This window comes from Acanthaster planci, linkage group LG17 (assembly GCF_054643075.1).
Source record: "Acanthaster planci isolate LZ-2023a linkage group LG17, COTS_SCS, whole genome shotgun sequence".
In the NCBI taxonomy this organism is placed as follows: Eukaryota; Metazoa; Echinodermata; class Asteroidea; order Valvatida; family Acanthasteridae; genus Acanthaster; species Acanthaster planci.
In genome coordinates, this window is record NC_141793.1 from 528,467 (window position 1) to 555,676 (window position 27,210).

The following is a 27,210-nucleotide window of genomic DNA, read 5'->3' on the forward strand; positions in this document are numbered from 1 at the left end:
GGCTGAATCTGAGCCAAGTCAAACATACCCACAAAGATTCATCTATCTGTATCACAAGTTCAACAGTTATGTCATTCAATATTATTCCAAGATAACAGACTAGTTCGGGGTTGTTTGGGCTTAATATTGCTTTGCTTTCGTTTCTTTTTGTAATGGTGGATATTTCAAATCTGAACAAGTTATTGATCACCCAAAAGAACAAACTGCATTTTTACAATGTGCAAATTTCAAACCAAATATGAAGTATCATTTTGAAAATCAAGTAAATGCAAGGGTAAAATAGAACATGAGACAAACAAAACGATAATTTACGTATAAAGTCCCCATAGACATCGAAACAAATACGAAAAAGTTACTGACATGAAAACAAAAGCTGGGTATAAAACAAAGCATTTCTCCATCAGATATTTCATTTCCGTGGCTGCGACTGATGAATACCTTTTACAAAAGTAAAGCTTACTAAACCTGAACTGAACAAAGCAGATATAATATTACAAATACAGCCTTGCATAAAGGTAGACATTATTCAGCCTGCAAAAAAGATCAGTTCCGACAGGTGTCACAAATTATAACAAGCACAGACTATCCCTCAGCAAAAACTCATTTAATACGGAAATACTGAAAAGGTTTGATATGCCTCTCTGTAAAGTGACTAAAATTAGATTAGATATTCCAGCAAGTAGTAAAATGTCTGCTGCATTGACGATTTAAGTTAAGTTTCCACATCTTCTGAGCAGAGAATGGAAGACAATCCATTCCTGACCACAAAGGCCTGAGATACCTGTTCTAGTGTCTATCAAATTCAGCAGAAAACTGTCTACCTTGGATTGTTTCACCCTGAATGTGAAGAAAAAACTTAACTTAGATTTATATCTTAGGGAATGACGATTCCAAAATACACTGGCAACTCTTCTTAGCATTTTCATATGAAGCCAATCATGTTTTGCTTTTTGTCCTGCAACCTGGGCCGTTTTCCAATACTCAACGTCGTCTCTGTCTCAGGCTCCGTTCCCAAAACCAATCCCCGATTGTGGGCCTAAAGCGTTTAAATTACATTGGATTACTGTAATTTTTTGCTCTCTTGCATCTTATTTGATGTTCTGTGGCACTATTAGACTGATTACTGCGCTTACAGCTTCAAAGTAAGGTGGTAAAAAAAAACAGTGGAAGCCTGAGACAGAGCCGAAGTTGAGTATTGAAAAACAGCCCTGTTCTCAAAGGATAAGACACAAGGACAAGCAACAGACTCACACACTCTGCTTTCATTTGCATAGACATATACTTCGCCCACCATACTCTCTCCAATCCAACAGGCCTGGGTACCCAACTAAGCAGGTAAAGCAGGCAAGGCGCGGCAGCTAGCGTAAACATGAATGTCCGCGAATACGAACCCAATGTCACCCTGTTTGAAGTTTGCGGTAAGTTGCCAGTACTTATTGGCCATTCTCTGCTTGCCTTGAGTCTACAACAAGACATTCATCAATACATGGACTCACGTATCTCCGATGAGAAACGTAAATAATAAACGGCTAAGGGATGCACGTGTTGGTAAATACAAAAATAGAAAGCGAAGTTATCCAAATTAAATTTTACGCTGTGCGTAAAAAGTGGGCGTGGCAGGTGAAAGCAATAATACCATGTAAATATTGACCCTGTTTCAACTTATGCTTACCGACAATACCAACGTCATTTTGAAAGAAAAAAAGCAACAAAAACAAAAACATAGATTTCCAACTAAATCAGCTACTTGAGGAAAGTGCCCATAAATCTTACAGCTGCTCTGTTAATTAAAAAATAGTTAAATTCAAAAGCTGATACCATTCATTTTACATACATGATCGTTATGCCAGCACCAAATTACATGCACTTCTATTGGAGAGATTTTAAATCTCTTGACGGATTCTGAGTCTATGAAGTATTCACTTAATGGCTCCCATTAATATTCAATTCACAACTTCAAGTTTTGGTGCACGATTTTCTGGCAAAGTGCAGAAGAGAAGAAAATTCAACTATCCACAATCCAAGTTAAAAGTGATTATACCGCTAGCTTACAACACTCAGCTTTATTCTTAATACGGGCAATTCACACTAGTGCGCCTCCAAGAGTTGGTGATGCATTGACCAATCACAATGCGCAAAATCTGTTTGAAAAGGGTCGACAGATTTCGTGCCTTGTGATTGGTCAACGGGTCGCAAACTCTTGGAGGCGCACTATTGTGACATGCCCGTATAAGATCTCATCACCTGCAGGCAATTATCAAAAGGAATTCTCCCCTTTTAGAGTTTCTGATGTACCTCTTTCCTCTTTATACCCACTCTATTTATCCCAACAGTTTACTCCAAATATGTCACTGTTTAATTATAAATCAACAAAATTAATTTTCTTTTATCATAAAAATTGTGTGTATTCCATTTTTCAGCGTGACGTCATTTCACTTTAGACCACGCCCATTACACATTGAATTTCACAGAACGGCGGGAGCAGATGTTTAGTAAGATTGCAAGTTACATGAGCTGTAGGTTGGTGGGTACACCTTGGAATCAATTTCTTCAGAAGAGGTGTGGTTCTGAGAAGAACTGGTATCAACTGCACGTTTCGGCCAGGATGCTCTCCCCGCCAAAACGTCCAGTGAACACTCAGCGGCTCTTCTAAGAACCACACCTTTTCCAAAAGAGATTGATTCCATGGTGTACCCACAAGCCTGAAATGGAAATTAACGTGTACCTTAAGGATTGTGTGCTTACAAGCAGGAAAACGTGTCAAGAATCTGGAGATTTTTCAGCGCGAAGGAGTCACCTCAGAACTTGGAGCATTCCAGACAGCTTCTTGTGTATATCTTACATATTGATGAGCAAAGTTTCCATTGTAGCATTCTGCACAGATGTTTCCATATGAGATCACTTCATGTTTCCTGACACTGTTTTTATATAGTTTGATTTGGCTGGAAACAGTGCATGCATCTGTAAAAACCACTATAGACGGCATCAGTTGCCATTTCTTCCTACCCTGTGGCCCTATTTACTGTTTCTTATGGCTTCAGCAGCAGGTGATCTCAATTAATACAGGTGGTATTTTCATTCCAACTTCATTCCAAGGTTTGAGGTGGTTCCTGGTCATTTATCTGTTACCATGACTGAGCCTGTCAGCACCGATCCAGAGTTCCCCCTTAGATGACTTTCAATTCTTTTCCAACATCGATGAAAGCCTGAACACATCTTTCAATCTCCTCCTCAGAATGTGCAGCTGAGATCTGTACTCTAATCCTAGCTTTACCTGTCAAAGAAAAAGAAAACACCAACATCTGACCATCTACTTTCAGCAATGTACTGCATTGTTTTGGCTTATGCTCACAACAAGACAGCTGGCAACCACTCAAGTTCTGTAACAAATTACTGCACAGCATTGTGGGTAGTGATGTGTGGTGATCAATGTCATCTAACCTTGTGGTACAACGGGAAAGCTGAAACCGATGACGTAGATGCCTCGTTTCAACATTTCTTCTGCAAAGCGACCAGCGAGGCTGGCCTCGCCCAGCATGATAGGACAAATTGGATGATCTTTCCCCTGTGAGAAGAGTGCATTACAAATGTGTCATATGTACAGACATAAAGAATCTCATCTAAAAAGCTACTTCAATAGTCAAAATATGACAGGATCCCACCAAATGAATTAGATGGCCACATTATTTGGTAATTCTGTTTTGTTTTGTATGAGAAAGAGGGGGCATGTGGCCAAGGCTGTGGTTAGGGTCAGTGGTTTCCAATCATAGGGTTGGAGGTTCGAATCCAGCTGTTGGCAGTATGTTGTGGTCCTTGGCAAGCCACTTCAACCCGCGGCTTGCCTCTCTCCACCCAGAAGTATAAATGGGTACCAAATAGCCGAGGAAGCAACCTGCGATGGACTGGCATCCCATCTAGGGGGGACAGAAATATTCTCAGTCGTTTCATGCCAAGGAAATTGGAGATAAACACCGGCTTGATGAGCCAAATTGGCTCGGACCAGACTTGCTTGCATGAAAAAGAGCAAACTCAATTGCTTGCTTCAATGTTTTACCCATTTTGGTCCCTCATGAAAATGGATAAAAAATATGGGTAAAAATATTGGAAGCTACCACTGTTTGACAACTCGAAGATGCAAGTTTCTTGTCGAGGCCTTTCACTCAAAACTTATTCATTTTCTTGGGTTGGATCACAGATTATCCACTGGCCAAGACGCAACAACGCTTTCAAGAATCTTTGGATTAAACAATAAAAAGCTACAACGATATGAAATTTTTTCTGCATATGCTTCCGCATATTTACTAAAAAATAAAGGGAAGCAACAAGCAACCTACGGTCAACAGGCCCAACATAAATTCACCTGCACAGCTCTGTGAGATTCAGCAAAGATTAATGCCAATGACCTTTACAAGTTTCTCTGAGCCTTTTAAATGTCAACCCCAATCTACCACTGAGCAATGACCCAATCAATAAGACCCAGATGTGAAATTTTAGACACTACGGGCAGAGTTCAGATTACTGGAGCAAAACAGGTGTATTTACCCAGAGGGTGAAGCCAGCCTGCGTCATCCTATCCCTAAAGAGTTTGGTGTTACTAGCAAGCTTCAACATCAAGGAAGGATCTTCCATTATCATATCTAGAACCTGAAATAAAATGTTGATATACGTCAATCATTAGTTCATTAGCATAGTTGAGATTAGGAATGTATAATCAACAATTCTGCCAAATGCTGTGGGGTCACATTCATATAAGGAACAAGTCTTCTACGTTACCTTTGATGCTGAAGCAACTACAGGTGGAGGTAGAGTGTTGGAGAAGAGATAGGGACGAGATTTCTGTCTCAGCATGTCAGTCAGAGACTTAGGTCCAGCAGTGTAGCCACCTGCTCATATGAATATGTTTAACCAACAAGTTTAAATAGCAATGTTTAAACATGCCGTGGAAGGACAGTCATCAACAAACACAAATTCGTGAAAACTACTCTTTAGTATAAGCATTTGCCTAGAAAAAGAAGGAACCTTTTGGTGTACAAAATGAGGTTAGTGTATTAATTCACATGGGGATTTGGAGTCATGCTTACTTTCCATCCTAGTTTTTAGGAGTGGGGGTGGCATACACTAATTGGGGCGGATCTATCTGACCTGAGGCTCCTCCTAACGCTTTGCCCAGAGTGGAATTGATAATGTCAGATGACCCATCAATTCCCAGATATTCCTCCGTTCCTCTACCAGCCTTGCCAAGGAACCCTGTGGCATGACAGTCATCGACAAACACAAGCGCTTCATACTTGTTGGCCAAGTCTGCGATCTCTCTGAAAGATCAAGTTGAAATACCAAGATGGTTCTCATATACTTAGCCACCCAAAACACAATGTCACAGTAATTTAGACAGGTGATCAACAATCAGTTTGAGATACAATCCTTTCTTACCTGAGTGGCGTAACATCTCCATCCATACTGAAGACACCATCAGTGACAATCATCCGCATGTGACAATGTTGGGTCTTCTGCAAAATAGACTCCAGATCTGAGCCCAAAACACAAGACATTTTAAAACTCGGTCACTTGTACTTTTTGTTTCTCTTTGAGCCTTGAGATGGTACAAGAGAGAGTACAATTTTCTTAGCAACAGCGGCTCTTTTGGTAGGAACTGAAATTTGCTGCTGACAAACGACTAAGAAATACATGCGTTAAGGTTGCATCGCTACTCATAAAATGAACATTCTCAACCAATATGGCTCTTTTCAACAGATGATGGGGTGCTTCATTCTCAACCAATATGGCTCTTTTCAACAGATGATGGGGTGCTTCATTCTCAACCAATATGGCTCTTTTCAACAGATGATGGGGTGCTTCATTCTCAACCAATATGGCTCTTTTCAACAGATGATGGGGTGCTTCATTCTCAACCAATATGGCTCTTTTCAACAGATGATGGGGTGCTTCATTCTCAACCAATATGGCTCTTTTCAACAGATGATGGGGTGCTTCATTCTCAACCAATATGGCTCTTTTCAACAGATGATGGGGTGCTTCATTCTCAACCAATATGGCTCTTTTCAACAGATGATGGGGTGCTTCTGCTCAAGGCAAATGAGGGCTCTGTCTAATAAAATTGGGTCCCTGACAAATCTGCACCCCATCTTTGTTCCTTCTGACAGAAATTTTTCGGTTTCATCACCTAAACAGTTCCATTAAATGTTGATAAGGGATCACAGACTTAGACCTACCTTCCACGTTCATGTGTTTGTAGCGATAACGTTCAGCCTTGCAGAGTCTTATTCCATCAATGATTGATGCATGGTTGAGTTCATCCGAGATCACGGCATCATCTGGTGTGAGGAGAGCCTCAAAGAGGCCAGCGTTGGCATCAAAACAACTTGCATACAGGATAGCATCTTCTTTTTGATGGAAAGTGGCAATCTTTTGCTCAAGATCCTTGTGAATATTCTATTAAATTGAAAAGGAATTTAACTTGACATTATCTAATAAATGCTCACAGCCTGAAGGCATTACTGTGAAATCTCTCAAACCCAACCATCCTCCAAAACCACAAAGGTGTCTTTCCAGGCAAAAAATCATAAGAATGGAACATAAAAGACCATTTGGCTTACGATTTATATTTTCATCTGCATTACGTGTTTGCGGCATTTTAATTACAATTATTCTAAAAATTTGGAAGTGTGAAGCCGAGCTACAACAAATGTATAGTGAAACATTTGGTCTTGTTACCTGTGTACCACAGATGAATCTTGTTGAACTGAGCCCAGCACCGTACTCATCAAGTGCTGCCTTTGCTGCGTTAACAACTTCAGGATGGCTCTAGACATCAACAAAATGTCAGGGGATTCAACAGACAAACCAACCTAACATTTCGAGCTTTAGAACCTTACTACCTCTGCCAAACTGTGACACACATCATCTTTCTCCTGAGGATGACACATTGGTCAAATGTTCCTAATAAAACTAGGCTACCATGAAGATCATTATCCACGATGTCACTGTCCAATTTCTCACTAGAAGCCAGTGGAGAGATGACATACTCTTACAACAAAACTTGGATTTCAGGAGGATTTTCAGTAAAAAAAGGCTGTAAGATCGTGGCAACAAATCACTGAAAAAAACAGATAATGCAGCTGGGGTTTTGAATTGTGAAAAATTTGTCTGTTTGGGGAGGATTTAGATTGATAGATTAACACAGCGACTTGTGTTGTGAAGCAATGTTTCCAGAAGGCTTATGGATAAGTACTGCCAGTCTGTCTTTCAGACTGTCCTCAGAGACAAACGCTACTGTTACGATAGCATATGACATCAGTTTCTAATTTTGTGTTCAAACGTGGTTTGTATTCCCATTGACATGCAATGAAACCAAACAGGAGAGAAAAAAATAACAAAAACAAGAGAGTAAACAAAACAATTCCAAAAATTTAAGTTTCTTACCGAGAGGCCCAGGTAATTATTAGCACAGAAATTCAAAATGTCCCGCGAGCTTCCCTCTACCTTGATGGAAGTGGCTTGGCGTGTTGTTATCACACGTTCTGGTTTATATGTACCTTTCAAACCCATATCAAGAAAGCATGAAAAGTCAGCCAATGATATTCATTAAGTGCACAAACGCTTTAATAATGGCTTAATTAAGTTACACATAGATGTAAGCATAAAATTTCCCACTTACATTAATTCACTTGCAAATTCAATTCACAACGAAATGGACTGCAGGATCTGCCAGAACTTTGCTACATGTACATGGAATTGTCCATATGTTTCTTAGCTTACCTGCTTCATGAATGGAGGTCATGACCCCTTGCATCGCCTCATTCATGACAGCCACAGCTGCTGTGCTGTAGCGCCCTCTGTTGGCCACTTGGAGGCGGGATGTTAGAAGCAAAAAAGCTCGCGCCATTCTGGTAGTAGTAAAAAAAGAAAAGCATTTCCTTAATACAATATGAAATAATGCACGAGGATTAAGTTAGGGTATTAATTTCTCCCAATCCAGCCCCTCCCCAAAGGTTCCGCTTCCGGTTCCAGTTTACTTTAGCAACGTGACCCTAGAGTTTTTATAAGCAAGTAAAAACAATTATAAATTACCTCATTATTGCAAAAGAAGACGTGATGAAAAATGTAGAAACCAGTCTTTGCATATCCGGCCAAATAGTATTAACGTTATCACATTACATGCACAGTTTCACATTGTGACTAGCCTTGCACATAGTGATATGCAAGACGTGAATTTTCTACTATTTTTAGAATTATTCACTATAAATAATTTTTTACATTAATTACTTAAGTTTTACCAGTTTTACCATGGGGGCTTTTCTTCAGCTTTTGTCAGGAAAATGAAAACAGTTCAAGCTGAAATTCACATAACTAATACCTCCATTGAATTAGTAGAAAAAATTTGGTAAAATAATTTCTGACCAACTGACCCTAATTTTTCAAAGACATGTTCAAGTGAAAGCAGAACTATATTCTTGGGAGGATAGGGCATTAGCAGGCCTCCTTCAAAACCAAAACCCTTCCCCACCAAAACAAAATTCGGTGACTAAGATCCCTCTAAAGAAAGTAGCTTTGAGGATGGATCACGTGACCAATGCATTTAAAGACACATCCTCATGTCAGTTATCTGTACTTGGAAGCTAGCTGTACCACTGCACTGTTGGGTGTGATCGGTCAAAATGCACAATCGCCCGATTGCTTGCATAATTGCTCAACTCTGCATGAAATCTCCAACATTACTTCTGTTTTTTAAAACAATCTTTCTCGACCATGGATGAAAAAGGAAAGGCGATTTGCTACGTAATGACAGAATTAATTGACAAATCATGCAGCAAGATCATGAAGATCAATGTCTACTGATCATGTGAAGATCAAGCGACCGTGCATATGCACCAATCACACACAATTTGAATATTACATGTAAGCTACAGCTTCCTTTATTGTAAACTACAGTACCCAATGCAAGCCACCAGTTATGCCAGTGTTTGCCACAAGTGTTGTACCGTTTTCAAATATTGGCACATGGTTCTGACTGGAAGCTAAGTCAACAAGAGAGATCCTACATGTTTGTTAAAAACTGACCCTAAGAATGCTAACATGACTAACACTTTGTAACAGTTAACCAACAAGACTACCAAGGCCTTACCATTGACTGAAACCTCATGATGACTTTGCTCAACTATAGACCTATGTGCTCAAACATGCAAGACAAGCAAGGCATGTCAAATTTGTTCTTATCCCCGACATGCCGCACTGAACACTGTCCATGTTACTGAGAAAACGTTAATTTGTACAGCGTATTCTACAGTCACACGAAGACACTAAAACTTGTACAAGAAACAGTGAACACACGCTTGTCGCGTGCCGCCTTTTCAGATAAAACAAGTCTTATCGCGACAAATTTCTCCAATATAATTATCCCATTGTGTGCCTTTTCTCCCAGGTTAACCTTGAGGGCGTACAACAGTTAAACGATCAGTTTAAAAATTAACAATTAAGCAAACAAAGTCTGTCACCTGGATCCTTTCGTCTATTTGCACATGCATACGCAGGGCTAAGATAAGAGTAGAATGGTTCATAACTTCAAATTAGCTTTTGACCCCTGACTAACAGGCGGAATGTGCATCTGTACGTGCAAACACTTGCGAGGTACCCAGACGTCTTTGTGTAAATTACGCAAGCTGTCAGCTTAAATCCGCTTTAGAAAATATAGAGGGCGCACTCTCAAGCGCTTTCTGGGTAAAAGGGCCAAGATGTCACTTACAAGTGGTACCGTGTATTCACGATTTACAAAATCCATTATATTTTAAGAGTTCAAAGTTTCTGAGCTTTGAAATTTGCATCAGCAGGACGGGGTATTTCGACCAAAGATCAAATCCAGTGCCATTTTCGAGAAATATTCAATCAGCAGAGAATTCAGAAAACAAGACATAACTTACGTAGGCAATGCAACAAAAGTAAAGCTCACAGTTTCATCGTTTCTGACTGACATTATTTATTTGTAGGCCCACGTTAGCCAAATCATTTCAACATTTAAAGAATATCAGACTCAGGTTTCGTCTAAAGTAGGATTACGATTTTGAAATATTTACTTGAAATTCATACACCGACACACATTATTTTGGTGTTTTTCATTTTTGTAATCATACAATAAAAATTATCTTAGTTCTTGTGCTAAACATATAAAACACATAGCATTTAAAAACTACAATGATATGAAACTGATTAGGCCTACACTAAAATGAATTATTTTGCAGCGAACGACAAACAAAAATAGGCGGATGGCATACAATGGCCAATCACTTCTACTCAGTACTGCGGCTAATTAGATTCTTCGGAATCTTAAATTACTCTTTACACTTATTAAATAACCCGATAACTAAAAACTCCCGCGATTTCTACAAATAAATAATCAGTATATTGTATTACTTGGAGCTGTTTCATTTTAACTAAAGTGTCGCAAGCCCACCCACACCAACCGGTACCTAAACAGTGCCTCCTTCCACCACCCCAAAATCAAGTCATAGGTCAACAGAGCCCTTATCCGCCGAGCCTACGACATCTGCGACCAAGAGCACCTACACAAGGAACTCCACCACATCTCCACGGCACTCCAACGCAACGGATACCAGCCCAAGCAGATCAAGACTCAAGACCCAAGATCAAGTCCCCCTCCCGGCTGAAGGGTCTCCTATACCCAAAGCCAACTAGATAAGGCCCCTAGTTCTGTCACTCTCCCCTACCTAGGACATACCTCCCACTACCTCCAGCGTATCCTGAGCAAGCACAACATCAAGGTGTTCCACACAGTTCCCTCATGATCCACGGATTCTGACTTCCCATAAGGACAGGCAAGATCCACACCGCCGACCATGCATGTATACAAGATCCCCTGCCAGTGTGGCAGTGTACATCGGAGAGACTGGTAGGGACCTCCCTACCAAGATCAAAGAACACAAAGCCCATGGCAGGAAGGGGGACTATGAGACGTCAGCCATCATCAAGCATCCCCACGCCGAAGACCACACCATCAACTGGGAAGAAACCCACCTCATCGCTAGCATCGAACAGTGGTACCCAAGACGCATTATAGAAGCCTTGGAAATCTCCAAACACCCCACCGTGCCTCAAGACATCGGCTTCTCCATCAATGACATATGGCAGCCCCTGCTCACCTCCCGGTCCAATGGGTCCTCTATACCCTAGCCCCCCCCACCATGGGTCTCCTATACCCAGGCAACCTTCCCCCACCACAGCCCATGACCAACTGCCATGCTTCAGTACCCAGGTGGATCCACCAGCTGCATCCTTGTTCTACCTGACTACACGAAAGGATCCGTCACACTCCAGTGCTCCCAGTCAGCTTATAAGCCCCACTCTATGTAGGCACCTCTTCAGTCTCCTGACGACGGACAAAGCATACTGTCCGAAACGTTGAGTCTCGCGGTTCTTTTCAGAACCATACGGACTCACAAAGAGATCGTATCCTTGCATGGTGCTACCGCAAGCTTTCCACCGTAAAGTGTTACGGTCGAATGAACGTGCGGCAACGCTCGGGCTGCAGGCTGGGTGTCCCCATTTTACTCGACACGTCTAACTTCAAACAACTGGAGTATATAATGGGAAATATGCCACTCTAGTAACGACAACATAATGACACTGCCTCGGCGATGGATCGTGTTGCTAGCCCGAACATACTGGGCATTTATTGCTCTGGGAACATACAAAGCGTTAGCAGTGTTCATTCCACTTTGGGTAGATGAATTATCCACCACCACTACGAGTGCTGGTTTCGTCTGCAGTATGTCGATCGGACTAGGCGCCATTTCAGGTGCGTATATTTATAAAATCCTAAAAACCCCTGCCTAAGAACCTACACGAATCACTGAAGATAGGATGTCCTTTTGAGTAAGAAGATTTTAGTCGCTTTATGAGAGATCATATCCTTAACATCGATCAACTGTAGAAAAAAATGCAAACCAGATGATATGCTGACCAAGTTGAGCTTTTCCATGTCCACAAGATATTAGTTCAAAGCAATCTGGGGGTTCAGAGTATATAAATATGTCACGATCAAAGTTGGAAGTTTCAATTCATTTTTCATTAATCCCTTGCACCAATTAAAGGCCAATTCAGTGGCAGCGCGATCAAAGCGGTGCCATTACAAATTTATCCTTTACCTGAAACCACCGCTTGCAACTTGCCTTTACGTGGGAGCAGTAGGCCTACAGTAAAACTACACATGCACGCATTTCCATTGTGCTTACATGAACATTATGCTTGTATTGGATGCATGTATTTGCTTTTTGGGGGTAGTATTATGTTACATACCATCTGCTACGGTTTGGTTCAAGTTGCAGCTGTACCACACAGTCATGTACGCTTCAGTAGCTCAATTAAATTGTCAGTATAGTGGAGAAGTGCATTGTCCGTTTTCAACCTCAGTGCCATTGGTTGGAGCCTTCATGCCAATGCTGGGTCCACGAATGATCACCATGGTTGGAGGAGCAATGGCTGCTTTTTGTTTGATGGCGGCGTCATTTTCACCCTCTATTCTCCTTCTGGGGTTCTTGTTTGCTTTGTCAAGTAAGTTGTCCCTGAAAATGACTTATGCGAAGAACTGATTATAGTAATAGTTATTTTTCAATTAGGTTTGCAGTATGAATCCACCAAGTGCTATGAAATCGCTCCTTCACAAAATCATGTTACCATAATACGGAAGCGTATAAGGGCCACTTGCAAAAAACTTTTTCCAGATACTATCTCGAAAAGTGTTGACGTGAAACTGAATTCAATACGGACAGAATAAGTTCGGAAAAGTTCGACTATTCCCGGAAAGCTCAGTGCTTGTCCGACAGCTTGCGAAAAAAATCTCACAAGTTTACGCGGGTCGGACTCGAACCCACGACCTCCTGCTTACTAGTGCAGATGTCTTAACCACTCGACCGCCGAGCTTGCCGGGATCGGTTGGTCGGTCCGAGTCAAATGAAGCAGCGGGTACTGCGAACTATTTTCAAGATATTTTTTTTGGCAATAAATTGCCAAAGAAAATGAAATCTGCCAAAGCAGTGTTTAAAGAATCTCAAATTTTTCTGTGCACAAATCAGTGCAACATTCAGTGCCTTGGATGACACCATAGTTCTGCTGAGTATGCAAATATGTATTAGCATAAAAACAAAAAAGCATCAAAATATGGGTTAAAATTGCAACACAAAAATTTAAACCAAGGTTAATTGAAACCCAAAGATGCCATTTCAAGGGTTTTTAGTAAAATTTATAAAAATATTTCTATTTCCTGGCTCCTTTAAGGGTAAAACCTACTTTAGCGTTTTGAAAAGTTCCTCAGATTTAGTCTCAGTTAATGTTTATTGAAACTACAAAGGAAAACTTTCTTCCTTTTAATAACAGGTATTGGGCAGGCTGCAACGCAGTTGGCCTCTGCTAAAGCCGTTATGGACTATTTTCCAGACAACTTTGCTGCTGCAAACGGCGTTTCCCTTTCCGGAGGGCCTCTTGGAATGATGATACTCCCACCAGTAACGGAATATATTGTGTCAGTTTACGGATGGAGGGCAGCTCTCTGCCTGTTGGGGGCATTTTCTTTCAACTATACTGTATGTGGTGCTCTGTTTCGACCACGAAGAGTGTCGTGTCCGACATTCTATAGTGTGCTGCCGAATCAAACTGACACAGATAACACGTCAATAACTTCAAAGGAAGAAGGCAAACGAGATGTTAAATGTGGAGGTAGTCTGACAAAGAAAATGTTGAATATTGTGCATGAACGATTCGACACAAATATACTCACCCAAGATATGTTCCTCGTTTATCAGCTTGTGACTATCTTGTGTGGCGCCCTCTTTAGCAGTTGGCACTTATTTGTAATTCCTCAAGGCATAGAGCTTGGATTTGGCGAAGTGCCCTCCGCGGTTCTTGCAACATTCGGGGGCATTGGCTCCCTTGTGGGACGTTCCGTTCATGGCCCTTTGGTTGACTACGGTCTAATCAAATCTTCGACTCTTTTTGTGATATCGAGCCTGGTGTTCGCGGCGTCTACCCTCACCAACCCGCTAGTAGTGCAATCCTATTTCGCCCTAGCATTTCTGTGCACAATAGCTGGGTTTGCTATGGGAATCTTGTACCCGATGATGTTCGTGCTTGTGCGTGAAGTTACCGGGGACCAGCACCTTTCAGCTTTTAGTTGGTTATTCGTATCTTTGTCTGCTGGCGAACTCGCTGGGGGAGTGCTCGCTGGTAGGTAGCTATCCTAGTTCTAGGATTTTGCTAAATAATTTCCATGCAGACTAAATCCGGGACATGCAGGCATAAATGGTTTTGAAAATCTTTCAAAACAACTGGTAGTTTGAAGCAAGTGGTCCTCTACTACTCGTTGTGGTACGTTACATCGATCACACGCCGACGCCTTCATAACTTGTCTTTAGTAATAACCTTTTTCACTTCTCTGTATCCTGGATCAATCCCATGAAGTACGATATGTGGCAAAGAGTACTTGGCAGTAGGTACAATAATCTAACTTATGCATCACGTAGGGGAGAAGTTCCCCTTTGCCACATCTCATGCTGGGTATACCCCGAGAACAGGAATAGATGTTGTGTTAAATATTAGTATTATACAAATCCAGCGTTTTCTTGAAAGTTACCAATGGTCTTTTACAATGGCAGAAAAGTGGCTATAAGTGCAAAAGTAATCGCAACACTTACCGCCATTGACGGGGCCCCTGCTACTGACCATGTGATAGCGTTACCACGGTCAACAGATTCATCTCCACTCCCAAGGGAGGAGAGAAATATATTGATGGGCCTGATGAGATGCACGGGGGTGATAATGCAGCACTTGTGCTTGATATGTGAGTTGTATAACTACAAATTTAAGTCACATCATTTTTCCCACGATCTGTTATTTTTGTTTCCATACAGGATGGATTCATGACCTCACAGGGGCATACGAGCCTGTCTTTGTGACAATTGGAGGCATGGCAGTAATTACATCGACCTTGGTAGCTTTCACACAATGTGCAATCTCATGTTGTCGACCTGAAAACAAGTGACTGCCTCTTAAACACGAATTTTACCCAAGTATGACGTCCTGGTCTATTAAAACTTGGTCTCGGCTAAGTCACAACAACCCTACATTCAGTGAAGTTCTACGCGCGATTGAAATTGTACCATCAACATCTGCAGAATGATCCGTAAAGAACGACGTTTGAAGTAGTATCCGTTAATAGAGTTGTCAAGATCAATAACATGTAACAAACCTATCACGTTCACGTTTTCTTTATTCGACAAACAAAAATACCCTTCTACCGCCTGAGAGCGTTATAACCGCTGTAAATACCACATTACTCACATTGCCTGTGACTATTGATAATTAAGTCTACATTTTCTTAGATTATAGGCCTACCATCAAAATTTTTGATGGACAGTTTTAAAGGAAGGTGATTCCAGAGAAAGAACGAAGATCAAGTAAAGATAAAAATTTTAGGTTATCCTTACCATTAAAGCCTTTGGCACTTGATGTATCCCTGACGCCACCAGCTACTGCCACGACAGGTGTTGACAAACAAAACAAGCGTGGTCCACTTTAAACGAACGTCAATTTGAGGACTGTCTTCCATTGCTGCATAATTTATAAATATTAAGCAAATAATCAGTCATGCTACTTGTGTTCGTGACACTGGCATAACTAAATAGGGGCAGGGTGAGGATACGCTCCCTTATTCGGGGCTTGAACTCCCGCGTGCCTCCTCGAAAAAATCTGGCAATAGCCTGCATTTGTTTAGTGTTTTAAGTGTGGCTCAACGACAAGACTACAGCGGCGTAGCCAAGGGAGGGCCTGGGGGCACTCCCCCCACAAATTCCCAGTGCCCCCTCCCAGGTGCCTTTCCCCGCTACAAAAAAGGCTTACAGAAACTCGCCCCAAAAACCACACCACTGAAAGTTGGTGCCCCCCCATAAGATGTTGATGCCCCACTAGTAAAATCCTAGCTACCCCAGTGCAAGACTACGTTAGGCATTGATTTAAAATTCCTTAAAGGCGTCCCCAGACGAGATTCTAGATGACTACAACCCTTGTCATGAAAGTGGTGCTATTGATATCACACAGGGCATAGTAAACCATCTCTACGAATGTCAGCCATTGGCCATGAATGTTATATTAAAGAACAATTATCAGTGTCAAGAAATACAAATTACGGGAGTCATGTCATGAAATATTGCAAAGAAATGTTATCAATAGTAGCTTGCATTTTGTAACAACCAACATTTTACTAAACTGGATTACAGTAACTGTAATCGAACAGAATTTGCACTCCTCTTCTAGACAGCGTTTCACCGATTCTGCTGATTTAATGCTAATTACGTTGACCAGACTAACAAATTACATGTAACAAACAATATTGATTTTAACGCTGAAGCCTGTTCTCTCTCAACATAGCTATTGGTACTGTGCCCTGTATATCGTACTTTCAACGTGTTTAATTTGACATCCTTGACAACAAAGTATATTACTCCTGTTGCAGTCGCTTCTGGTGGGTACTGGAGATCCCACATCCTATTGCTCTCTCATTCCAATCGCTTCTCCTTTGGATCTTTTCTGTCAATGAAATAACCATTTAATCATAATGTGGTAATCCAATTAAATAACCAAGCATTTTCTATTATAATCTATCATAATCATAATGTAAACCATGTTCCATAATCTGTCGCTAGAGGCAAAATAGCCATAGGCCTAAGATATCTGTGTATAGGTAAGACATCCAGTCACTAAAACGTTTGTTTCTACAGAATTTTGGAGAGTGTTAAAGAGATACTTGTCTTACCTCCTTTTTAAGTGCTATTGAATGCACTCAGTCGTTGGGAAGTCCAAAAAACTCTTCACAATCTGCTTTGATTTTGCCAACACCACAAAATGTGTGTGGGGATGATTCAATAGCCCACCTCTCCCCCTCAAAAACTCGAGTGATATATACCCCCATCCCCCGGGATTTACGCCCATGCCTACCATATGGCAATCTTCACTATTATGGCATAAGTTACCAGAAGGTAAGCAGTTCCATTTAACCTTGTTCAGGTCTTCCTTCAGTTTATGTTCAAATGCACGGATATCCTCCATAGACATGTAAATCCACTGGTATGTCCAGCAGAACATCTCAGGCTTCGTCCCCGAAACCAATTCCCGACTATGGGACTGAAGCGTTCAAATCGAATTGGATTACAGTAAGTTTTTGCTCTCTTACATCTTATTTGATGTTCTGTGGCACTATTAGACTGATTACTGCGCTTACAGCTTCAAAGTCAGGTAGCAAAAAAAAACAAAAAAACAAAAAACAGTTGAAGCCTGAGACGGAGCCGAAGTTGAGTATTGGAAACGGCCCTAATAGGGCTACGGGCCTCCGGCTGGACCTGTTTCCTTAGCAAGAGACTCCTTTGGTCGGAAATGAACTTCGCTGGTTCCCGAACGACTAGGAAGAGCGCACGTCACGGTCGCATCGACCAAGGCGGGGATGCTTCTGCTCAAGGTGGCCAGTGCCTCCAGCTACAGAAAATGGGACATGGTTTAAATGGCAGAGTCGAGAACATAATTAGCAAACACTAGGAAGAGTTCAAAGAAGTTGGTAATTGTTTACATTTAATAATCATTCCACTTTAGGTCAAAATCGCACTATAACTAAAATTGTGAAGAACTTATGGAGAGAGTTGATTGAAAATGATCAAATTGAAAATAAAGTCAATTAAACACAAACGTGCAATTTTCAGGTTGTAGTAAAATATTTATTACATAGTGCATTAAAAGGCGACCACAGACGAGATTCCAAACGGTTAATACACCACATATTAATAAACTTGCGCATTATTGCTCATAACCAGATGAACTTACAGAAAAAGTGAATATTCAGCTCAACCTGTTCTCATGAATATTACTGCGTATTGCAGCAATGCAACCAAGATCTATGTAGGGCCTACCGGTTTTCGTTGGAAGTGAATGATTAGAAAATAGATAGCTACTCCTTCTGTCTCCTGTATCTAAGCATACAAGACAATGTGCCACAGGATAAACCATCAACGTTGATGACAATGAAGTATTTCCTATTCATGCTCCAGTCGCTCCTGGTTGATGCTGAAGATTTATCACATCCTTTGGCTTACTCAACCCATCACTTCTCCTTGGGATCTTTTCTGTCAATGAAATGACCAACTGCCAACCATTAGCACAAGTGATCCAATTAATATAACCAAGTGTTTGCTATAGACGCTGTACGATGTTCCATATTATTAGCTAAAGGGAACGGCCGTATATGGTACAAAAACCAGCAATTTGTGAGTAACGTTATGACATAGCGCTATCCTTCAACGGTGTTTTCTGGCGAATGGATGTAATATTTTGGGGCAGTTATCAAAAAGACGCTGTAACCTCCACGATAAAACGCTTGTACCTTGAAGTTTGCGCTAATCTGCACATTTTCACCTTTAATTCGACTTTTGGTAATAATTGCATAAGTGTGTTATTATCCGAAATACGAGAAACAAGAGAAAATTGCACTATTAATAATTACCACATCTCACATTTTTGCAGTATACAATCTTCATTGCCACTTGTCGAAGGTTTCCAGATTGAAATCGGTTCAATTTTTACCTTCATCAGATCTTGCTGCACTTTATATTCAAATGCACGGATATCCTTCATGGACAGGTCGATCCACTTGTCAGCCCAGCAGAACATCTGACGATGAAGCTGCCTGAAATATTGTGTTGCGGCCTACAACAGAGAAAGACCAACTGAAATGTTCCAAAGCATTCCACAAACACGGCGTTCAAAAGGTCCAATAATGAGCAATTCACCTGTAGGCTGTGACTCTTGAAAAAACAGATTCAGGTTTCAAATTTCCACTCAAAACATCAGATGTAACTTTTCAACAAAGCCAACTTTTGTATTGTGTGGAGAAATAAAATAAAAATTATCGAGAAAAGAATAATAAAAACCGAATAAAAGTACTACCGGCCCTACGTTTGATATGAACAGTGATTGACTTCTCTACAATCTCAACAGAGCTTTACTTTGTGGGAATCTAAGGACTGAGGCGACTTAAAAGTGAGAAGTATTCAATACCTTCTGTATCAAACCCTCCACACTATTTATGTCGTGCCATACGAATTCCAATTCCACCAACTTGTAGACACACACGCGAACTTCTGAAGTCTGCAAATGGACAGTTCAACGGCATTTTTTAACAATACAGTAGTTAACACCAGCAAAAATGAGAAATCTGAATGCTAAACCAATGACATAAACCGTTTTGTGTTGAGAGGACCTTGACGTTGCTCTTTTAAAATACCAAATTGGATCTTTCTGGTTACCAATTTACACTATACCTTCCAGTCAGGATTGAGATTCAATTTTCCTCTGTGACATTTTGAAGGATCTTCGTCTTCTCGGTACTCCTGAAAAACAAAGGTATCAGTGCATTGGACACTGTGAGTAGATGAGAAAAATGACGTCACTTACGAGTTGAGGGGATTGGCTTCTACCTCTTCAAACAGAAACAACAAAAAGCCACATTGAACCAAACTTCATTGCTGGGCGCCCATAGAACGCCAGCTGTCATTATCCTCTTTGATGTAAGCTACGCCAAGAACTACCCGTTTGGTGACTCTGACACCTTCATATCAACAAAGACGGCCCAGGGGTTTCATGCAGTTTTACAGTTATCACTGAAGTTAGGTTCTTTTTTTGTCCAAGTTGCTTTGTTTGTGTTTGGTTGCTTTGTTATGTTTTGAGGGAATTATAACTCCAACTGAAAGGGGCATCTATTTTGTCTGAAAACTGGAAGTTACAACTTACCTTTGGATTTATTTTGTCATTTACTATGTCCACAGGAATTACTGTTCTACTGCCAGAGTAAATGCCGTCAAAAATCTAATGGTGGCAGAAAAATTGGTACACATCGGTGGTGAAATTAATCAGAGGACACAAAGATAAAACTATAATGGATCTACCGTGCCAAGAAGACTACACGTGTAGTTCACAGGAAACTTTGTCCAACTTTCAAAGATCGTCTAAAATCCTATAAGGCTTGGTATAATACCGGTTTGCAGCGTCTAGCAACACAAAATGCTTTTTTGGCTCCTAATTGTAAAGACTTTATGCTGACAGATCGGAGTTTTTCTGCCAAAAATATCCACACGAGCGTTTCCAATGTAATGAAAATAATCGACACTGCTTACGTTATCCTGTTGGCAGTCATCCGCTTCTACATACCGTGAATAGGTTTTAATGTGAAACGTTTCTTTCATGTACGGGCTCTAGACGAGTGGAAAATAAAAGAAAAGAAATGTGTTTTCATCGTAGTTATGACGTCATCACTCTTTATGCACTTACCTTAAAGGGAGACTTTTCCACCTGTTTTATGTAAACACAATAAGGGGTATAATTTCCAAACTTTCCACCAGCACTGGCTGATTGAAAACGATTGTCTTGATTACCATGCAATCAATGAAACAACAGACTGTTATTGTCACCTGTCTGGAAAGGAAATAAGTGCTTTTAGAGACAAATAGGTTTGTTTGTTTGTTTGTTCAGAAACGCGACTTTTTTCCACCAGACCTCTGCTGAAATGAATTGAAATTAATGATATTAACATCAAATTTTTATTCAAATTGGCAGTTATTAGGGAAACAGAATACCAAAGGAAACCTTTTGGTTCCTAGTCCTCGTTGGGACGAACGTTTTCGAATACTTACGCCAACTTCGGTCTTCACTTGGGGAAAGTCATTCCATGACTTTTCCATAAAAAACAGAGATCCTTTTGGTGCAAGCAACCTGATGGTGTTTGGAATTTTACTGAAAAGAGACACACACAAAATGACGGGTGATATTCGCTGGCATTAAGCACATGTCTGTCGGACGGTCCTAGTTTCCATCTGGTTACCGCGAAAGGGGCAAAAACCACTCCAAAATGACATTGCGAATCGAAAAACATGACGCATTGTACATGGTCGTTTCACTGTATCACAATTGAGCAAATAAGGAACGGAAATGGGCTGGTGTGAAACGTTAGAATGCGCATTGACAACGAGCAAGGCTTCATTGCTCTGGTTCGGGCAAATTATTCACATACCTTTCCACTTTGTCAAATAACAATCTTGACAGCTGTAACACATAAACTGAAATATAAAGTCACCTCAAATCTTCTCTTCAATGGAATGAAGGCGCAAACACTGACCTAAATCAGTGAACAGAATTTGAAATGATTGCTACGGTGGCGTCTTGCTCCGAGGAAGGCGCCTCTTTAAAAGTTATCTTCGACTAATGAGATACTTTGATCCTTACTACATGCAGACGCCCATCGATTTCAAGGTACGCTAAGCTTGTGTGGCGCCATCCTGTGACATCTACAAATTCAGATTTCATTGGGTGCCACCTTAGTTCTGGTGTTTCATCAACTAATACAATAGCCCGATCCAAGCCGTCAGTTCTTATTCATGTGAAAATTAAAAAGTGACATCAAAAACGATACGAAGCTTGTAGCTTCACCTGTCTGCACGGAAGATCTTAAAGGTGTAACGGCCAAATTCACTCGGCTCATTCTCCACGATTTCGACTCCTCCTTCAGCATCACTATTAAGGATGGCCCACTGCGCTGTGGACCATAAATGCCCAATACGGCACTGTAAACAAAAACAGGAACCCCACAATATTTCAGGATTATGAACACTGCAGCTTCCCACTATTGACTAGAATAGACTATTGACTATTGACTAGTTGAGGAGAGACCGACTTCCGTGAGTAAAAATGGGAACACGGTCAGACATTGGATACTACAAAACATTTTACGTTCTATTTACGAAACTCTTGTCTATTGTCAGTCGGAAAATTTCTAATTACATTTAACTGCTTTACCCACCTTTAAAGTTCATTTTTATAAATCTTATATTGACATGTCTAAAGTTCACAGTCGAAAGTTTGCTTTTATATTGATGTAATGAATTGAACGGTTTTATACCGTTTTTTCAGGTTATTAAACGGTTTTGTAGTAGCTTTTATGATACAGGGATATTGTGTAAATAGTCCTTTTGTTCTTCTAGTGACATGTATAGCTTGCATGTAGTTTGGTCATTACACCTGTAACTTTCATGAGTTGGGTACCTTATTTTTTGTAATCAAGAATGAATAAACCAAATTTGGTCGTGTCCTGTGCCAAGGGGACTGTAACCTGTATGGCGTTTTCATGTGAAGGTTAAGTGCCAAGTTGCTCCCTGTAACAGCTCTAAAATCCAGAACACTATCAACACCATGACTTAAAACCAAGTCAATTAAGTCAACAAGTCAATCAAAATCAATCCAAACCAAGTGAGATAAAAAGAATAAAGGCAAATTGACAATTCAAATTAGAATGACGGTCAAGTCAAAGTAGAAAGACCGCGCAATCAAATAAACTCAAAACAGTTTCTTGGTAACCTTCACAACATCAAGAGTACATACCTCGTCCAGCGTAAAGGGTAACGGAATACGACTGAAAAAGGGAGGAAAGAATCAGTTTCAGAAGAGAATGTCTGATGATGATTAAACAATGCTGAACAGATCCCTGTCTTCTACACTTTCCACAAGAGGGTTTTAGTATTAACAGGTGTAAGTTTAGACTGACACCTCGCATGCAGAAAAGGAAACACGCAAAACCTCTTAACTTGCAAGGATGATTGAGTGAAAAGCACAAAGTTTCAAGAAATCGAGCGTATTAAATGAGTTTTCAATCAGTATTCAGCCTCACTAAAGATACTAAACAAGGACACCAAGCTTGATATACTCCTGTTTCCAATGCTTCATCACACTACGCTTCCTTTTTTGGTAGGCCATAGTCACCAGCAGAATTACTAAATCCTGAGGTACGTGACCTGATGCACAAAAGGTCGTAATGCAGTGGATGAGATGATGACCGTAATATTTAACATGAATATCGAGAAATACTCACTACTCAGTACGAATGATTGCGTTCCCAGGGGACGAACACAAAACAACCAACCACACCAACACATTGGAGTTCATGCTGCCAAGATAGTTGAGACAACCTGACCGTTATTACAAAATATTAAAGCAAAACAGCAGCTGATGCAGAGTTAATCTGGCTGGTCAAGATGTCGACGCTCAATGCAGTAGGCAGTTGTTTGCAATGCAACAACTTAAGGCTTGTTAGGGGATGGTCTACAGGCTGAGGATCCCATTATTGCGTTTGGTGATTTCACATAAAACGATTACTTAACACGGACAATGTTACGCAGGAACGCTGCGATACCGCGCTCAACAATTGTACAATTTTGCATTACCATCACAAGAGGCAAAAGGCTCAGAAAGAGCTTGGCTTAAGACCCAGCTTGAAGAAAGAATCAGTTGAAAATTTAACAGTGAGAGCTACAAGAGACTGGTAGGAATTCATTACAGATATTGAGAATTGGAATGACTAAATAATATTTGAAAGACAAGATTATAAGAACCCACCTTATAGGCTTCTAAGACATGATGACACCCAGGATTGGAAATCTGAGAAACATTTTGAAATAGAAAAAAGTGGCTTTTGTCAGGATTGACACTCTCCATAAGTACCAAAGTGCTTGATATATTTATCCCAGTGTTGTAGTCGAGTCCACCAGAAGCCCACAAGTCATTGGGTCTTAAGCGAATTGTGACAAAAGCATTCTTTTTTAATAGTTCACCATCTGATGACTGGTCTTGTCATGGGACTTGGACTGACTTGAACAATGATTAATCCATATTTATTCATTTATCAATGAGTAGGCCGAAACTTTCTTTCCAGTTCAACTCATCACATGGCCAATTGCTCGTTTTTCATTGGCATGCTAAACAGACAATGCCTCTATTACAAAAAAACGACTTTTGAAACTTGCGGTAAAAAAAAATTTTTCTGGTGGGTACAAGCACCTTTCATGATTATTGGCTTGGTGAGTCCAACCTGATTACTGCCATTCTTCTGTCTCCAGAGACCCAAAACTTTGAGAACTGATCGACACAAGTCTAGGGTAGCATGTTGTATTTAATTTGCATTCATCTGCATTTTACCATCTCTGGCAGGCTATCACACATTGTTTGGACTGCCGTCGTATTGTGTGTTTCTATGGCGTGAAACAACGCGTCACCAGGATCTAATCCCCACCGCAGTAAACAATCAATCATATCTGGAAGAACCAATATGTACAAGTACATGCAATAGCGCTATCTCTCTAGCGACCACTCTGCGTCTTCCTAACTGAAAATAGGTTGAGTTTACAATGCCTTTGGGAGAGAAGATTTTCAACTACTTTTTGTTCAAAAATGAAAGTAGGCCTACGACTGAACAAAATATGTCAAGTACCGACAGAAACCAAGCATCAATACCACAAACGGAACGAATCACTAGACCACGAGACGTATCTATAAAAACTATACGGTGAGAATTAAAACAAAAACGATAAAAACGTGCAGGTAGAGAAATCTCTTGAGGAATACACGCACTGACATGTAACATGTCAAAGACACCACATGCATATTTACTGAGTGAAACGATTCCCCCTTTTCCAAAATTTATGGCTGAAAACTACCAAATCTTGGACACTTTATGTTGTGAAACAAGCTCCAGACTCACCACAGGAGTCGAGATCAATAGCAATGATCAATGCTGATTGGCCAAGGTCATCGTAATCTATCACATCTACACAATGTTCGTCTTTCAGCAGCTGTCTCACCCCGCTGATATCATTCCGCTCGATCAACTGTATATCCAAAAGCAGCGCGATAGACCATGAATAAAATCATGCGAGATGGGATGGAAGCATAAGTAATGGCACCAAGAGCACGAGACTGCCGTAGATGTTATTATTACATCTACAACATGAAAGCAACATGCAAGTTTCTCACTATCGTACATATGAACCAATCAACTCACAACGTCTACTCTAGCAAATTCCTCAGGATGAAAGACAGACACCTCTACTTTATCAAATAAATTGCGGGCAAATAAATTCACTAACAACTCAATTCTTTTACACAAATTCACATGTTCCTATATCCTTTGGGAGGGGGCTTGTAAATACCGGTTCCGGTGTATTTCCCTAAAATAACGTTCCAAATAGTGAATTACTGTGCCGTGGTCAGAATGACCCCCAAATAGTCAACAGTTGCTAATTGGAGGGATGCTTGATTACATTGAAATGTACAGTGTTGGATTTGTGTTTCTTGTTATTGGTTACGAAATAGGGTAGAAGTATTAATATGTAATAAATGTACTGAAGTAATACGCCACCTGTCTTAATTTATTCATTTTGTGCAAAAACCAACTGGACGCTTGACAATTTGACACAAGTCACAAAATAGTTAAAACCATTTAATAAACATTACAAGTCAGTTCCTACCAATTGGAAACCGATTCACATCAGTTAGACAACCGAAAACCAGTTCGTGCAAGTTCAATCAGTTCAAAACCCGTTAATACCACATGAAAACCAGTCAGCATCAACGTCGACTTACGGAAATTAATATTAACAGCAGAAATGTAGTCGTGTATGTACCTGACGTAAAACATCTTCCTTATCGCTCGTCAAAATTATGACAGAATTACCACGTTTGTTGATTGTGAGGTTCAACCAAATTCTGCCATTGGACGGGCCTACGTGTGACCTTGCATTAGGCGCGCATTAATTAATACAGCTGAGTGGTCGGCGCACTTCTGATCTGTATCTCCAGGCGTCTTCTAAACTTAAATCGACCTTGGTCGCCACGGAATCCAGACTTAACTATGATTCCTCCCCACTTGTCTGCAAAAAAGGGCGACATTATTACATGGAATGTCTGTTATAACGTTCAACCGCTGATGAAAACCAGTCCTTGTGCGTGTAAACTTGCATTCAAATACGGCTCGGTGGTCAACTAGCCCCGTGGAACTAAGTTGAAAGGAAAACATCACAGACTGCCCTTGTGAGAAAACAAGCTTTTGAAAAAGGACATGATAATCTAATGTGAGTCGGCCCAATATTGGCCAAGTTAGCTGAGGATTTGCACTGATCGCTGCTTGACAATCGAAGCCCATGACAAAGGCATTCAAACGTGTTCAATCCTGTTTGGTTATTATTCAATCGGGCAGAAGGGCTAAAGAAAGACAGTGTAAAATTTAAGTTTTCCGGTGGTAGCCTTGGTGGATGTGCACAATATTTAAGCACTGTGACGTCATATCCATCCTTTTATGATTTCCTGGCGTCTGAACACTTATCGTGCATTAACCAACACCCCGACTGATCCCCTGGGCGTTTGTCTTTGCCGTATTGTTTTTGTTAAAGCATTCTGAATTCTTTTTACGAAGTCAAATACTCAGGTCAGAAAACTAGAGGTACCGCAAAAAGGGAATCATAATTGAGACGCCAGTGTCGAGACTCGGATTCAAATTGCACGAATGCACGTTACAAGCGGCGTTAGGGGGCCTACTGAACGATTCAATCGGATAACACGATTAGATACCTAGGCAAGGAAGTAGGAATATTGAGCAGGTGGCTTATCAAATCAGCCGTATGAGGAGAGGAAGCTTCAGTGAAACTGGCTGCTGCAGCGAGGAATTCTGTTGAGAACCAATGAGATAAACTTTATAATATATTTCTTTTACGGGACTACTTCAAGTCATCCAATACCTAATGCAATGAATATGCTTTGCAAGTAAATAAGATTAAGTACTCATCTTGAGTCTATAACTGACTCTGCGTGGAAACAGCGCAAATATCGAGACAATCTGTCGCGATATGCGTTTGATTCGTCCCCTCTGTGCCACTCTAATGGGCTGTCCTAACTGATGTGCATCAATTATGGCGAAGTTCGATGTAGTGATAATTAGTCAAGCGAAGTCGATTTTCCCTGGTACTCAGAATATATTGTGCATAGGTTACCATGGCTAATTTGCCCTTGAGTTTCGCTAGGCCAACTTCCATACACTCAACCCAATTTCGGAAAGCTTTTCCACAGGGTGCTACTGGCGTCAACTGATGTTTTTGGACACATGAGGGCGCGTTCCCTCCTCAATGCATATGTCCTTTGCTTGCCCCAATAAGGGAAAACTAACTCCTTTTCCATGTTAATCATCAAGCAGATATCAAGAGCTGAGTTTGGCCTCGTCCATCTGCCAGTCCTAAGCCAAAGCAACGCCAATTTTCATTTCCTGATAACCTA

The 27,210-nt window shown here is 40.7% G+C and overlaps 3 protein-coding genes across 7 annotated transcripts; 1 reads left to right on the forward strand and 2 right to left on the reverse strand.

Annotated features, from left to right (window-relative positions):
* Positions 1-392: 392 nt before the first annotated feature.
* On the reverse strand, positions 393-9,666 carry gcat (glycine C-acetyltransferase). Of its 2 annotated transcripts, none has more exons than XM_022230815.2 (11): positions 9,513-9,666; positions 7,777-7,904; positions 7,441-7,553; positions 6,733-6,822; positions 6,231-6,450; positions 5,431-5,527; positions 5,143-5,312; positions 4,774-4,883; positions 4,543-4,644; positions 3,442-3,565; positions 393-3,274 (listed from the first exon to the last, which is right to left on the reverse strand). In XM_022230815.2, exons 2-11 carry the CDS (start codon positions 7,901-7,903, stop codon positions 3,168-3,170), a joined length of 1,260 nt encoding a protein of 419 aa, XP_022086507.2. In that variant the 5' UTR covers position 7,904; positions 9,513-9,666; the 3' UTR covers positions 393-3,167. The 2 variants fall into 2 exon arrangements, with proteins under 2 accessions (XP_022086507.2, XP_022086516.2); XM_022230824.2 differs by lacking the exon at positions 9,513-9,666 and adding an exon at positions 9,143-9,471.
* Positions 9,667-10,528: 862 nt separating this feature from the next.
* Positions 10,529-16,762, forward strand: LOC110977613 (monocarboxylate transporter 13-like). 3 transcript variants are annotated; one of them, XM_022231900.2, is made up of 4 exons: positions 11,324-11,827; positions 12,442-12,582; positions 13,405-14,250; positions 14,934-16,762. In XM_022231900.2, the coding sequence occupies exons 1-4, from the start codon at positions 11,650-11,652 to the stop codon at positions 15,062-15,064; spliced, it is 1,296 nt and encodes a 431-aa protein (XP_022087592.2). In that variant the 5' UTR covers positions 11,324-11,649; the 3' UTR covers positions 15,065-16,762. The 3 variants fall into 3 exon arrangements, with proteins under 3 accessions (XP_087004013.1, XP_022087604.2, XP_022087592.2); XM_087147887.1 differs by lacking the exon at positions 13,405-14,250 and having other exon boundaries at positions 10,529-11,827; positions 14,934-15,066; XM_022231912.2 differs by lacking the exon at positions 12,442-12,582 and having other exon boundaries at positions 11,321-11,827.
* Positions 16,763-16,900: 138 nt separating this feature from the next.
* LOC110977656 (phosphatidylinositol transfer protein beta isoform-like) lies at positions 16,901-27,158 on the reverse strand. 2 transcript variants are annotated; one of them, XM_087147890.1, is made up of 12 exons: positions 24,647-27,158; positions 23,506-23,547; positions 22,982-23,056; positions 22,495-22,525; positions 21,547-21,680; positions 20,754-20,853; positions 20,238-20,315; positions 19,855-19,929; positions 19,386-19,454; positions 19,123-19,212; positions 18,649-18,771; positions 16,901-18,191 (listed from the first exon to the last, which is right to left on the reverse strand). In XM_087147890.1, the coding sequence occupies exons 3-12, from the start codon at positions 23,053-23,055 to the stop codon at positions 18,162-18,164; spliced, it is 804 nt and encodes a 267-aa protein (XP_087004016.1). In that variant the 5' UTR covers position 23,056; positions 23,506-23,547; positions 24,647-27,158; the 3' UTR covers positions 16,901-18,161. The 2 variants fall into 2 exon arrangements, with proteins under 2 accessions (XP_087004016.1, XP_087004015.1); XM_087147889.1 differs by having other exon boundaries at positions 22,982-23,078.
* Between the last annotated feature and the right edge of the window lie 52 nt (positions 27,159-27,210).

Bases quoted from the DNA above. Each gene is read 5' to 3' on its own strand.
- LOC110977613 (XM_022231900.2), top strand. From the start codon at position 11,650: ATGACACTGCCTCGGCGATGGATCGTGTTGCTAGCCCGAACATACTGG. The intron at 12,583-13,404 runs GTAAGTTGTCCC...TTTTAATAACAG, and splicing joins GTTCTTGTTTGCTTTGTCAA to GTATTGGGCAGGCTGCAACG. The intron at 14,251-14,933 runs GTAGGTAGCTAT...GTTTCCATACAG, and splicing joins CGCTGGGGGAGTGCTCGCTG to GATGGATTCATGACCTCACA.
- gcat (XM_022230815.2), bottom strand. From the start codon at position 7,903: ATGGCGCGAGCTTTTTTGCTTCTAACATCCCGCCTCCAAGTGGCCAAC. The intron at 6,823-7,440 runs GTAAGAAACTTA...GTTGATGTCTAG, and splicing joins ATAATTACCTGGGCCTCTCG to AGCCATCCTGAAGTTGTTAA. The intron at 6,451-6,732 runs GTAACAAGACCA...TCAATTTAATAG, and splicing joins GATTCATCTGTGGTACACAG to AATATTCACAAGGATCTTGA.
- LOC110977656 (XM_087147890.1), bottom strand. From the start codon at position 23,055: ATGAACTCCAATGTGTTGGTGTGGTTGGTTGTTTTGTGTTCGTCCCCT. The intron at 19,930-20,237 runs GTAAGCAGTGTC...TGCCACCATTAG, and splicing joins ATGACTGCCAACAGGATAAC to ATTTTTGACGGCATTTACTC. The intron at 19,213-19,385 runs GTATAGTGTAAA...GTCCATTTGCAG, and splicing joins ATCTCAATCCTGACTGGAAG to ACTTCAGAAGTTCGCGTGTG.